This window comes from Oncorhynchus mykiss, chromosome 13 (assembly GCF_057628025.1).
Source record: "Oncorhynchus mykiss isolate SJ-2025 chromosome 13, ASM5762802v1, whole genome shotgun sequence".
Lineage (NCBI taxonomy): Eukaryota > Metazoa > Chordata > Actinopteri > Salmoniformes > Salmonidae > Oncorhynchus > Oncorhynchus mykiss.
Window position 1 is genome coordinate 57,648,442 of NC_143034.1, and position 13,476 is coordinate 57,661,917.

The following is a 13,476-nucleotide window of genomic DNA, read 5'->3' on the forward strand; positions in this document are numbered from 1 at the left end:
AGCAGCGCCTCTTCAAACTCAGGAGGCTGAAGAAATTTGGCTTGTCACCAAAAGCACTCACAAACCACCACCTGGTACGGCAACTGCTCCGCCCACAACCGTAATGCTCTCCAGAGGGTAGTGAGGTCTGCACAACGCATCACCTGGGGCAAACTACCTGCCCTCCAGGACATCTATACCACCCGATGTCACAGGAAGGCCATAAAGATCATCAAGGACAACAGCCACCGAGCCACTGCATGTTCACCCCGCTATCATCCAAAAGGCGAGGTCAGTACAGGTGCATCAAAGCAGGGACCGAGAGACTGAAAAACAGCTTCTATCTCAAGCTCATCAGACTGTTACAGAGCCATCACTAACATTGAGTGGCTGCTGCCAACATACCGACTCAACTCCAGCCACTTTAATAATGGAAAAATTGATGTAAAAAATGTATCACTAGCCACTTTAAACAATGCTACTTAATACAATGTTCACATACCCTACATTACTCATCTCATATGTATATACTGTACTCGATACCATCTACTGCATCTTGCCTATGCCGTTCTGTACCATCACTCATTCACATATTTTTATGTACATATTCTTCATCCCTTTACAATTGTGTGTATAAGGTAGTTGTTGTGAAATTGTTAGGTTAGATTACTCGTTGGTTATTACTGCATTGTCGGAACTAGAATCACAAGCATTTCGCTACTCTCGCATTAACAGTGGGTGGGGTTATATCCTTCCTGTTTGGCCCTGCCTGGGGGTATCATCGGATGGGGCCACAGTGTCTCCTGACCCCTCCTGTCTCAGCCTGCAGTATTTATGCTGCAGTAGTTTATGTGTCGGGGAGCTAGGGTCAGTTTGTTATATCTGGAGTACTTCTCCTGTCTTATCCGGTGTCCTGTGTGAATTTACGTATGCTCTCTCTAATTCTCTTTTTCTCTCTTTCTTTCTCTCTCTCGGAGGACCTGAGCCCTAGGACCATGCCTCAGGACTACCTGGCATGATGACTCCTTGCTCTCCCCAGTCCACCTGGCCATGCTGCTGCTCCAGTTTCAACTGTTCTGCATGCGGCTATGGAATCCTGACCTGTTCACCGGATGTGCTACCTGGCCCAGACCTGCTGTTTTCAACTCTCTAGAGACAGCAGGAGTGGTAGAGATACTCTTAATGATCGGCTATGAAAAGCCAACTGACATTTACTCCTGACGTGCTGACTTGCTGCACCCTCGACAACTACTGTGATTATTATTATTTGACCATGCTGGTCATTTATGAACATTTGAACATCTTGGCCATGTTCTGTTATAATCTCCACCCGGCACAGCCAGAAGAGGACTGGCCCCCCCTCATAGCCTGGTTCCTCTCTTTTTGCAGGGAAAGAGATATAATCCCATATCCCCGTCCCTTCTTCCAGAGAGAACAAGGGAGGGGGTCATGAAACTTTCAACTGGACACTACTACAACACTGCACTGATATGTATAGGTTAACAAGTCCATACAGAAACATAACATCTAAGTTTATTGGTCGCATACATAGATTTGCAGATGTTATCGCAAGGATCAATACAGGATTAAGATTGAATCCTACTACACCGGCTCTGACACTCGTCGGATGTGGCAGGGCTTGAAAACTATTACGAACTAGAAAGGGAAACCCAGACGTGAGCTGCCCAGTGACGTGAGCCTACCAGACGAGCTAAATGCCTTTTATGCTCGACTGTGTGATAACGCTCTTGGTAGCCGATGTGAGCAAGACCTTTAACAGGTCAACATTCACAAAGCCGTGGGGCCAGATGGATTACCAGGACGTGTACTCCGAGCATGAGCTGACCAAATGGCAAGTGTCTTCACTGACATTTTCAACCTCTCCCTGACTGAGTCTGTAATACCTACATGTTTCAAACAGACCACCATAGTCCCTGTGCCCAAGGAAGCGAAGATAACCTGTCAAAATGATTACCGCCCATAGCACTCACGTCAGTAGCCATGAAGTGCTTTGAAAGGCTGGTCATGGCTCACATCAACAGCATCCTCCCAGATACCCTAGACACACTCCAATTCGCATACCGCCCCAACAGATACAAAGATGACGCAATCTCAATCACACTCCACACTGTCCTTTCCCACCTGGACAAAAGGAACACCTATGTGAGAATGCTGATCATTGACTACAACTCAGCGTTCAACACCATAGAGCCCATGAAGCTCATCACTAAGCTAAGGACCCTGGGACTAAACACCTCCCTCTGCAACTGGATCCTGGACTTCCTGACGGGCTGCCCCCAGGTAGTAAGGGTAGGCAACAACACATCTGCCACGCTGATCCTTAACACTGGGCCCCCCCAGGGGTGTGTACTTAGTCTCCTCCTGTACTCCCTGTTCACCCATGACTGCGTGGCCAAACCCGACTCCAACACCATCACTAAGTGTGCTGACGACACAACAGTGGTAGTGGTAGGCCTGATCACCGACAACAATGAGACAGCCTACAGGGAGGAGGTCAGAGACCTGGCAGTGTGGTGCCAGGACAACAACCTCTCCATCAATGTGAGCAAGACAAAGGAGCTGATCGTGGACTACAGGAAAAGGCAGGCCGAACAGGCCCCCATTAACATCAACGGGGCTGTAGAAGAGCAGGTCGAGAGTTTCAAGTTCCTTAGTGTCCACATCACCAACAATCTATCATGGTCCGATCACACCAAGACAGTCGTGAAGAGGGCATGACAAAACCTTTTCCCCCTCAGGAGAAGGAAAAGATTTAGCATGGGTCCCCAGATCCTCAAAAAGTTCTACAGCTGCACCATTGAGAGCACTGGTTGCATCACCGCCTGGTATGGCAACTGCTCGGCATCTGATTGTGCGCTACAGAGGGTAGTGCGACCTTTTGCCACATTTCAGGCTTCAAACATAAAGATATAAAACTGTATTGTTTTGTGAAGAATCAACAACAAGTGGGACACAATCATGAAGTGGAACGACATTTATTGGATATTTCAAACTTTTTTAACAAATCAAAAACTGAAAAATTGGGCGTGCAAAATTATTCAGCCCCCTTAAGTTAATACTTTGTAGCGTCACCTTTTGCTGCGATTACAGCTGTAAGTCGCTTGGGGTATGTCTCTATCAGTTTTGCACATCGAGAGACCGAATTTTTTTTCCCATTCCTCCTTGCAAAACAGCTCGAGCTCAGTGAGGTTGGATGGAGAGCATTTGTGAACAGCAGTTTTCAGTTCTTTCCACAGATTCTCGATTGGATTCAGGTCTGGACTTTGACTTGGCCATTCTAACACCTGGATATGTTTATTTTTGAACCATTCCATTGTAGATTTTGCTTTATGTTTTGGATCATTGTCTTGTTGGAAGACAAATCTCCGTCCCAGTCTCAGGTCTTTTGCAGACTCCATCAGGTTTTCTTCCAGAATGGTCCTGTATTTGGCTCCATCCATCTTCCCATCAATTTTAACCATCTTCCCTGTCCCTGCTGAAGAAAAGCAGGCCCAAGCCATGATGCTGCCACCACCATGTTTGACAGTGGGGATGGTGTGTTCAGGGTGATGAGCTGTGTTGCTTTTACGCCAAACATAACGTTTTGCATTGTTGCCAAAAAGTTCAATTTTTGTTTCATCTGACCAGAGCACCTTCTTCCACATGTTTGGTGTGTCTCCCAGGTGGCTTGTGGCAAACTTTAAACAACACTTTTTATGGATATCTTTAAGAAATGGCTTTCTTCTTGCCACTCTTCTATAAAGGCCAGATTTGTGCAATATACGACTGATTGTTGTCCTATGGACAGAGTCTCCCACCTCAGCTGTAGATCTCTGCAGTTCATCCAGAGTGACCGTGGGCCTCTTGGCTGCATCTCTGATCAGTCTTCTCCTTGTATGAGCTGAAAGTTTAGAGGGACGGCCAGGTCTTGGTAGATTTGCAGTGGTCTGATACTCCTTCCATTTCAATATTATCGCTTGCACAGTGCTCCTTGGGATGTTTAAAGCTTGGGAAATCTTTTTGTATCCAAATCCGGCTTTAAACTTCTTCACAACAGTATCTCGGACCTGCCTGGTGTGTTCCTTGTTCTTCATGATGCTCTCTGCACTTTTAACGGACCTCTGAGACTATCACAGTGCAGGTGCATTTATACGGAGACTTGATTACACACAGGTGGATTGTATTTATCATCATTAGTCATTTAGGTCAACATTGGATCATTCAGAGATCCTCACTGAACTTCTGGAGAGAGTTTGCTGCACTGAAAGTAAAGGGGCTGAATAATTTTGCACGCCCAATTTTTCCGTTTTTGATTTGTTAAAAAAGTTTGAAATATCCAATAAATGTCGTTCCACTTCATGATTGTGTCCCACTTGTTGTTGATTCTTCACAAAAAAATACAGTTTGATATCTTTATGTTTGAAGCCTGAAATGTGGCAAAAGGTTGCAAAGTTCAAGGGGGCCGAATACTTTCGCAAGGCACTGTATATAATAGGCGGTGTCAGAGGAAAGACCATAAAATTGTCAGACTCCAATCACCCAAATCATAGACTGTTCTCCCTGCTGCCGCACTGCAAGCGATACTGGAGCTCCAAGTCTAGGACCAAAAGGCTCCTTAACAGCGTCTACCCCCAAGCCATAAGACTGCTGAACAATTAATCAAATGGCCACCGGACCCCTTCCCCCAGCGCCTCCATTTGTTTTGTACACTGATGCTACTCGCTGTTTATTATCTATGCATAGTCAGTTCACCCCTACCTATATGTACAAATGACCTCGACTAACCTGTACCCCCGCACACTGACTCGGTACCAGTTCCCCCTGTATATAGCCTCGTTATTGTTATGTTATTGTGTTACTTTGTATTATTTTTTACTTTAGTTTATTTGGGAAATATTTTCTTAACTCTTCTTGAACTGCACTGTTGGTTAACGGCTTATAAGTAAGCATTTCACAGTAAGGTCTACACTTGTTGTATTCGGCGCATGTGACAAATAAAGTTTGCTTGTGTTTCTAGCTCCAACAGTGCAGTAATACAAAATAAATCAAATTTAAAAAATACACACATACACTGAATAGTGTGTGCAGCACACACACATGCGCACACAGGCATATAGGCAGGCATCACACATAATCTCACCTCAGAAATGTTTATTCTAGGTTCAAGGAGTTTACTCATTCAGCATATGCACATACGCCTACACACACGTGCTAAGGGCATATTCAGACCATATAGAGAAAATGGATGTAGTGGGTTTGTATGTAGTGTATCAACTCTCTGTCTCAGGCTCAACGTTAATCAGATTTGGTCGTCGATCAGTAGAAAAACTCCACTTTAACCTCAGTGACAAACTCTGGAGTCAATAGACCATGACAGAGAGAAGAAATAGGGAGCTTGTTTATTTTTCATTGACTGTTCATCAGTGTGTGTGCGTGCATCTGTGTGTGTGTGTGTGTGTGTGTGTGTGTGTGTGTGTGTGTGTGTGTGTGTGTGTGTGTGTGCGTGTGTGTGTGGCATCATTCCTCTCTCTCGGACTGTAATCTGACTGTATTAATCTGTTGTTTGAACTCTTTAAGCACAGACTGTCTATCACATCTGCTCTCTTCACCCTTCTAAAGCTCTGCTATTTATAAATCCTCCCTCATACTCTCTCTTTCCTCTTTCCTTTCGATCTGTCATTGGAATGCAATTCCTCCAGCAGAACCTAGTTCTAGTTCTTCCCAATCCTCCAGAACAGTATATCCATCCTCTCCTTCTGCCAAAAATATCCTTTGAATATTCTCCATTTCTTTTCTCCAAACGCAAACTCGGTTTTGGTTCTCTCTTGTTCTCACTCAACAGCTGGGAAAGCACTTCATTGGAATGTAAATAGTCATATAGTCAGCAGTTTCTGAGGTTCCATATCACTGTTAATATCGAACCATTACCATCGAACCATTACCACTAACTACACAATGTACAATGATGGTACAGAACATTCCATAAAATCGAATGAAGATGAACGATGTACACACACACCTACACCTATATACACACACCTACACCTATATACACACATCACCATAGACAAACTGGTAGCAGTACCAGGATATAAAGACAGTCAATGTGCAGCACATTCTGACTGAGAGAAAGAGAGCGAAAGTGACATGAGCACATGGACTCCAAATTCACAGTGAATGAAAAATAGCACTGACAATGGTAGTACAACTACATTCCTGGTGAATCCTATGCACATGAGTGGGGGAGGATTTGAGACGAACATGAAAGAAATGTCCAGAACATCACTCAGAAGATGAGAAAGATCAGAGGGAGGATAGGTTAAGGGATAGAAGGAACAAAGAGAAGGGAGGTAAAGTCAGTCCTACCTGCTGTGTGTCGTCTCCCATCCAACCAGAGCAAGGCATCGGGAGAGACACAATGAAGGGAGGAAAGGATGGAGCGGTAGAGAGAGAGAAAGAATAGGCAAAATCCCAGTCCTTGCGTCATCTGAGAAAATTGGCAGATTAATAAAACAGCTTGGATCTCTGAGTCCCCTCGCTTGCTCCTTACTCTCTCTCCCTCACTCTCTCTATTTCTAGTTCTCTTTATGCTTCTTTTCTACTCCCTCTCTGAATTCCTAAGTTGAGTTGTTCCTCAAGGTCAGTGTCTAGTGATAGACTACTAGCTCCTGATCAGCTGTATTCCAGCCACTAGCTTTCCCTTGTTTTGGTTCTTTTAAGTGCTCATTTGGAAAGAACTTTGGGCTGATAATACACAAATAAATGTTTATTGTCACTATAATCATTACCATAGAGAGTGAGAGTAGGCTGTGGAGGGAGGGAGACAAAGTGAGAGAGAGATTTAGAGAGAGAAAATGAGCTAGCAGTAAGAGACAGTTGAAAGAGAGTGGGAGTGAGGTTTCGTCCCAATATTCTCTCCTTCCACCTGAAGTGTACACTTGATCACTACTCCCGACAAATTTAAAAGTAATGTTTTGGAGTAGGCACACTAGAGGGAGTTTCCATATGCCAGTCATTTCCTTATAAATCCATGAAGGGACGTGAACAAGTGCACACTCCTGGAGGAAGGAGAGATTATTAAGATGCAGAGTTACCTCATACTCATTAGTCATGTCAATCAATGGCTAACGCTTGACTTCTGATGCATCCAGGTGTACCTCCACCCTTCCACTTGGGGGCGATAAAGGGCAGGGAAACATTGATTCTACCTTCGCTAGTAGGTACGTAGAAGATAGAAGTTGCCCTTAACCACAGATCAGGATCAGTCACCCCATACTCCAATCATGAATAGAAGTGAGATTTGCATTTGAGCATCAGATGTACAATAATATCTATAATAATGCTGAAATTAATGATACAGCAACAGTTATGTAATTGCGTACTAGCATTTTATTACAGAAATGGAATAAGGAACAATCCCTATTGTGTTATTTAAAAAAACATTCAAAGTCATTACTATGCAATTAAAGTGAAATAGCCATGATGTCAGTAGTGTTACTGAACAGACCAAGCACTATGTCAACCAAGCACTATGTCAACCAAGCACTATGTCAACCAATCACTATGTCATCCAAGCACTATGTCAACCAAGCACTACGTCAACCAAGCACTATGTCAACCAAGCACTATGTCAACCAACCACTATGTCAACCAAGCACTACGTCAACCAAGCACTATGTCAACCAAGCACTATGTCAACCAAGCACTATGTCAACCAAGCACTATGTCAACCAATCACTATGTCATCCAAGCACTATGTCAACCAAGCACTACGTCAACCAAGCACTATGTCAACCAAGCACTATGTCAACCAAGCACTACGTCAACCAAGCACTACGTCAACCAAGCACTATGTCAACCAAGCACTATGTCAACCAAGCACTACGTCAACCAAGCACTATGTCAACCAAGCACTACGTCAACCAAGCACTATGTCAACCAAGCACTATGTCAACCAAGCACTACGTCAACCAAGCACTACGTCAACCAAGCACTATGTCAACCAAGCACTATGTCAACCAAGCACTACGTCAACCAAGCACTATGTCAACCAAGCACTATGTCAACCAACCACTACGTCAACCAAGCACTATGTCAACCAAGCACTATGTCAACCAAGCACTATGTCATCCAACCACTATGTCAACCAAGCACTATGTCAACCAAGCACTATGTCAACCAAGCACTATGTCAACCAAGCACTACATCAACCAAGCACTATGTCAACCAAGCACTATGTCAACCAATCACTATGTCAGCGTTATTAAAGCAGTGTGTGCTACATTCTGTCTTGTGTGACATAATAACAAGTCCGTGACAATGACAGTGTAACAAGGTACAAGGGATAAGGATAATGACAGGGTGATGTAAGTAAGCGCATCACAGAAACCCCTGACCTCTGCTCTGTATGCATACACACGTACATGCAATGTCACATGGCTGACACACCTTCTGACACAGAGACACACAAATCCTCTGCCAAATGCAAAGATCCACACACAAACCTCCTACAACACACACAAACACACGCACACATGAACCGTCTACACAGACACACACGCACACACACACAGACATTCATACACACATACACACATACACACACACACACACACACCCTGTCCTGTGGGACTGACAGATGGAAAGGGGCAGAGGAACAGAACAGGGACGGAGGCTTGTGGAATTGGGCCTGTCCTTCCTTTGTTCAGTGGGTACGCTGTAAGTCTATCCTCTACTAATTGCCAGAGCGGTTCACATACAAAGTCTGCCTGTGAAACCCTATACTGCCGGGTGTCGTTCGGTGAGTAAAGTTTACAATGTGTAACAATGTTCCTCTGGCAGAAAGAGAGAGGGAGAAAAGACAGATGGATAAGGGGATGGAGAGAAAAGGCCGGAGATGTACGCATAACGGAGAAGTGGAGATGCATAAGGGAGAGATAGAATCGAGGTACAAACATGAAGAGACATCATATTTTGCATTGATACCGTTATGAGTGAGAATCAACTGTCAACTACAGTATATACAGATCTAGGATCTTCATTTGATCACCCTGTTGCAGGAGAACTTGTAGTGTATTTGAGGTTTAAAAAGACTTCTGAAGTTTGTAATTTCCACTTAGAAATGTCACACTTGATTTTGACTTACGAAAAATACACTGCTCAAAAAAATAAAGGGAACACTTAAACAACACAATGTAATTCCAAGTCAATCACACTTCTGTGAAATCAAACTGTCCACTTAGGAAGCAACACTGATTGACAATACATTTCACATGCTCTTGTGCAAATGAAATAGACAACAGGTGGAAATTATAGGCAATTAGCAAGACACCCCCAATAAAGGAGTGGTTCTGCAGGTGGTGACCACAGACCACTTCTCAGTTCCCTATGCTTCCTGGCTGATGTTTTGGTCACTTTTGAATGCTGCCGGTGCTTTCACTCTAGTGGTAGCATGAGACGGAGTCTACAATCCACACAAGTGGCTCAGGTAGTGCAGCTCATCCAGGATGGCACATCAATGCGAGCTGTGGCAAGAAGGTTTTCTGTGTCTGTCAGCGTAGTGTCCAGAGCATGGAGGCGCTACCAGGAGACAGGCCAGTACATCAGGAGACGTGGAGGAGGCCGTAGGAGGGCAACAACCCAGCAGCAGGACCGCTACCTCCGCATTTGTGCAAGGAGGAGCAGGAGAAGCACTGCCAGAGCCCTGCAAAATGACCTCCAGCAGGTCACAAATGTGCATGTGTCTGCTCAAACGGTCAGAAACAGACTCCGTGAGGGTGGTATGAGGGCCCGACGTCCACAGGTGGGGGTTGTGCTTACAGCCCAACACCGTGCAGGACATTTGGCATTTGCCAGAGAACACCAAGATTGGCAAATTCGCCACTGGCGCCCTGTGCTCTTCACAGATGAAAGCAGGTTCACACTGAGCACATGTGACAGACGTGACGTGAGTCTGGAGACGCCGTGGAGAACATTCTGCTGCCTGCAACATCCTCCAGCATGACCTGTTTGGTGGTGGGTCAGTCATGGTGTGGGGTGGCATTTCTTTGGGGGGCAGCACAGCCCTCCATGTGCTCGCCAGAGGTAGCCTGACTGCCATTAGGTACTGAGATGAGATCCTCAGACCCCTTGTGAAACCATATGCTGGTGCGGTTGGCCCTGGGTTCCTCCTAATACAAGACAATGCTAGACCTCATGTGGCTGGAGTGTGTCAGCAGTTCCTGCAAGAGGAAGGTATTGATGCTATGGACTGGCCCGCCCGTTCCCCAGACCTGAATCCAATTGAGCACATCTGGAACATCATGTCTCGCTCCATCCACCAGGCCACACACACTACTGAGCCTAATTTTGACTTGTTTTAAGGACATTACATCAAAGTTGGATCAGCCTGTAGTGTGGTTTTCCACTTTGAGTGTGACTCCAAATCCATGGGTTGATACATTTGATTTCCATTGATGATTTTTGTGTGATTTTGTTGTCAGCACATTCAACTATGTAAAGAAAAAAGTATTTAATAAGAATATTTCATTCATTCAGATCTAGGATGTGTTATTTGAGTGTTTCCTTTATTTTTTTGAGCAGTGTATATTAACCCCTACAAAATGTACATTACAGTTTTTTTCGATTGCTTAACGACAGTGGGCACAACTGGAGTCACATGTGCAAAACTCTAACTACAGTCTGCACTACCAACAGTCACCTGAGCTAAACAGTTCACATCACCTGCAAAACTCATTCCAAGCAACACAACTCTTAACACATGGCTCAAAACACGCTCAGTGCAGCCAAACACTATGCACAACCCTCACTGAGATAACACACACTGTCACTCAGAACACACTGAGAGTAAAAACACAAGCATCAAAATACAAACTTTTGATCTTTACAATTTCAGTGACTTCATACAAAGTAATATTTTCTTCAAAGAAAAGAGTGACATTCTTTCACATGATTTATTAAATTTTTTAGAACATAACAATTCTTTAAGGTAAATGAAAATGAGCAGTTTGCTTCAATAGTCTGTAGTAATTTACGGAATTACATAATGAGAAAAAAAAGGTAGAAACTAAAAGTACATACTGTAATTCGAACAAATAATTGAGGGGCTAATCCTGCCTCTCTCTAGCATCAGGCCACAGGTTTTCTTCAACATCACATCTAATGTTTTCTCTTGCCATGCACCTGGGGAAGAACCTTCTGGAGTGCCTTATCCATCCCTGGCAGTCCTCTGGACTCGTGTCCTCACATCCGGCACGCATGGCTTCCAAAAGAGACATTTGGTCATGTGGGTGGTGACCAAACACTTTCCACCTCCAGGCAGAGAAAAACTCCTCTATTGGGTTGAGGAAGGGTGAATATGCAGGCAGGTACAAAACCATAAATCTGTAATGTGCTGCAAACCAATCTGTGACAGCTGCAGAGTGGTGAAAAGCAACGTTATCGCAAACTATGACAAAAACTTGTTTTTTTTTTACTGGCTCCCCCTGTTCTGCTGGCACTAGCTGAGCATAGAGCTGTTCTAGGAACAGTGTTGTATCGGCCAATGAGTGGTGTGTTGAGAAGCAAACCATCATTGGCCATTGCAGCACACATGGTGATATTTCCCCCCCTTTGGCCTGGAACCTCCACAGTGGCCCTTTGACCTATAACATTCCTTCCTCTGCGCCGTGTTTTGGCAAGGTTAAATCCAGCTTCATCGATAAATACAAATGAATGTGGTCTTTCCAGTGCTTCCACCTCCATTACTCTCTGAAAAACAGTAAGTACACAGTTTTACTGTAGAAATGCTAGTGTTTTTTTTTACTGTAAATATTTTGTATAGCTGTGTACGTAACCTCAGACGTCTTACCTGGACATATTGGTATCTTTGCTCTTTTACCCGTTCACTGTTTCTCTCGAACGGTACAGTGTATAACTGTTTCATTGTAACTTGGTGTTTCTTTAGGACTCGAGCAATAGTTGTTGTGCTGACAGAATTAACATTTTCAAATATATCATTATCAGCCAGCACTCTATCTTGAATCTCCCGCAGTTTTATTGCATTGTTGACAACAACCATGTCAACAATAGCATTTTCCTGCACATCTGAAAATATTTTTCCTCTTCCCCCTGTTGGGGGCAGCCTTTGGGTCCTGTTGTAAAAATATATTTTACAGTCAAACTTACTGTAATATATATCTGTGTAAATATTCTATAATTGCAATACAAAATAGATTCCTGTAATGTTTTCATTTACTGTAAGGATGTAACTCTCACCTGATGGAAAATTCGCATTACAGATGCCACTGTGGATCTTTGCAGATTGGGTTACACCCTCAACCCTGCCTCTCTCAATGAGAGACCATGGTTCACGACATGGTCTATAAGTGTAGCCCTTATTTCATCTGAAATAACAGCTCTTTGTCTTCTTTGTCTTCCTCCACGCATCCGCCCTCTCCCTGCCACCCTTCTCCCTCCACGAACCCATCTTCCTTGTTCCATTTCCAAAATGAGTCTTTCTGAGCTCTACCTATATATACTGTAATATGTGTGTGTGTTCACTAACAAGTCTAAAACAAGACACCTGCTTAGCCTTTCAGCTGAAATTGCAATCAGCAGTGTTTGAAAGGCACAAGGCTGAAATCTATTCCGTTTTGAATGTGTGGTTCACAGTTTTGACAGCAGTGTGTTAGCATTTGAACAAAGTGCTGTAAATCCACAGTGTTGTGCAGGTTGTGGTTAAAGTCATGGGATAAGTGTGTAGAGTTTTGAAAACTGTGTTCAAGCAATGAAAAACGAACTAGAGTTTGGTCCACATGAACTGCTGCTGTGCAGACTGTAGTTAGAGTTTTGCACATGTGACTCCAGTTGTGTCCACTGTCGTTTAGCAATCGAAAAAAACTGTAATAATAATCCACATAATATTTCCCATTTCCTGTTCCTGCAGGATTATTTTCCTGCTGTGGCAAACTGTCTCAAATTAAGATCCTACATCTGTAGCGTGGGTTGCCAGATAATGAATGTAATGCAGAGCCCTCTCTCCCCTCAGCTCTAGTTTCTCTCCCATTCAAACCTGTTTCTCATTAAGGATTAAACTGAAGTTAGTCCTCTGTTCCCATAATTAAGACATTCCTTACATCCAACTCCTCAGATTTTTTTTAGTTCCCCTAGCTCTCTCGCTCTCCCACACTTTCTCCCAAAGGTGAATATCACATACAGGATATAGACTTTCTGTGTGTTCGTGTAGCTCAGTTAAATGTTTTTATGAGTGAGTATGTGTATAAATGTTTTAATGAGTTTGTGTGTGTGTGTGTGTGTGTGTGTGTGTGTGTGTGTGTGTGTGTGTGTGTGTGTGTGTGTGTGTGTGTGTGCGTTTGTGTGTGTGTGTTTCAGTGGCGGCTCCTCGGAGGAGAAAGGGGAGGACTCTGTGAATTTCATAAAAATGAAAATAGTGAAACATTAAGAAAGTTATCCTTTTTTAGATAAAACTATACTAAATGTTACCAAATAACTGATTAA

General features: G+C 43.7%; 1 protein-coding gene across 1 annotated transcript in view; it reads right to left on the reverse strand.

The window, feature by feature from the left end:
- Positions 1–6,533, reverse strand: part of LOC110486646 (excitatory amino acid transporter 2) — a 41,676-nt gene extending 35,143 nt beyond the window's left edge. The window contains exon 1 of the mRNA XM_090196887.1: positions 6,346–6,533. Coding sequence (XP_090053013.1) covers positions 6,346–6,466 — 121 coding nt within the window. The 5' untranslated portion in view covers positions 6,467–6,533. The remainder of the gene's footprint in view (positions 1–6,345) is intronic.
- Between the last annotated feature and the right edge of the window lie 6,943 nt (positions 6,534–13,476).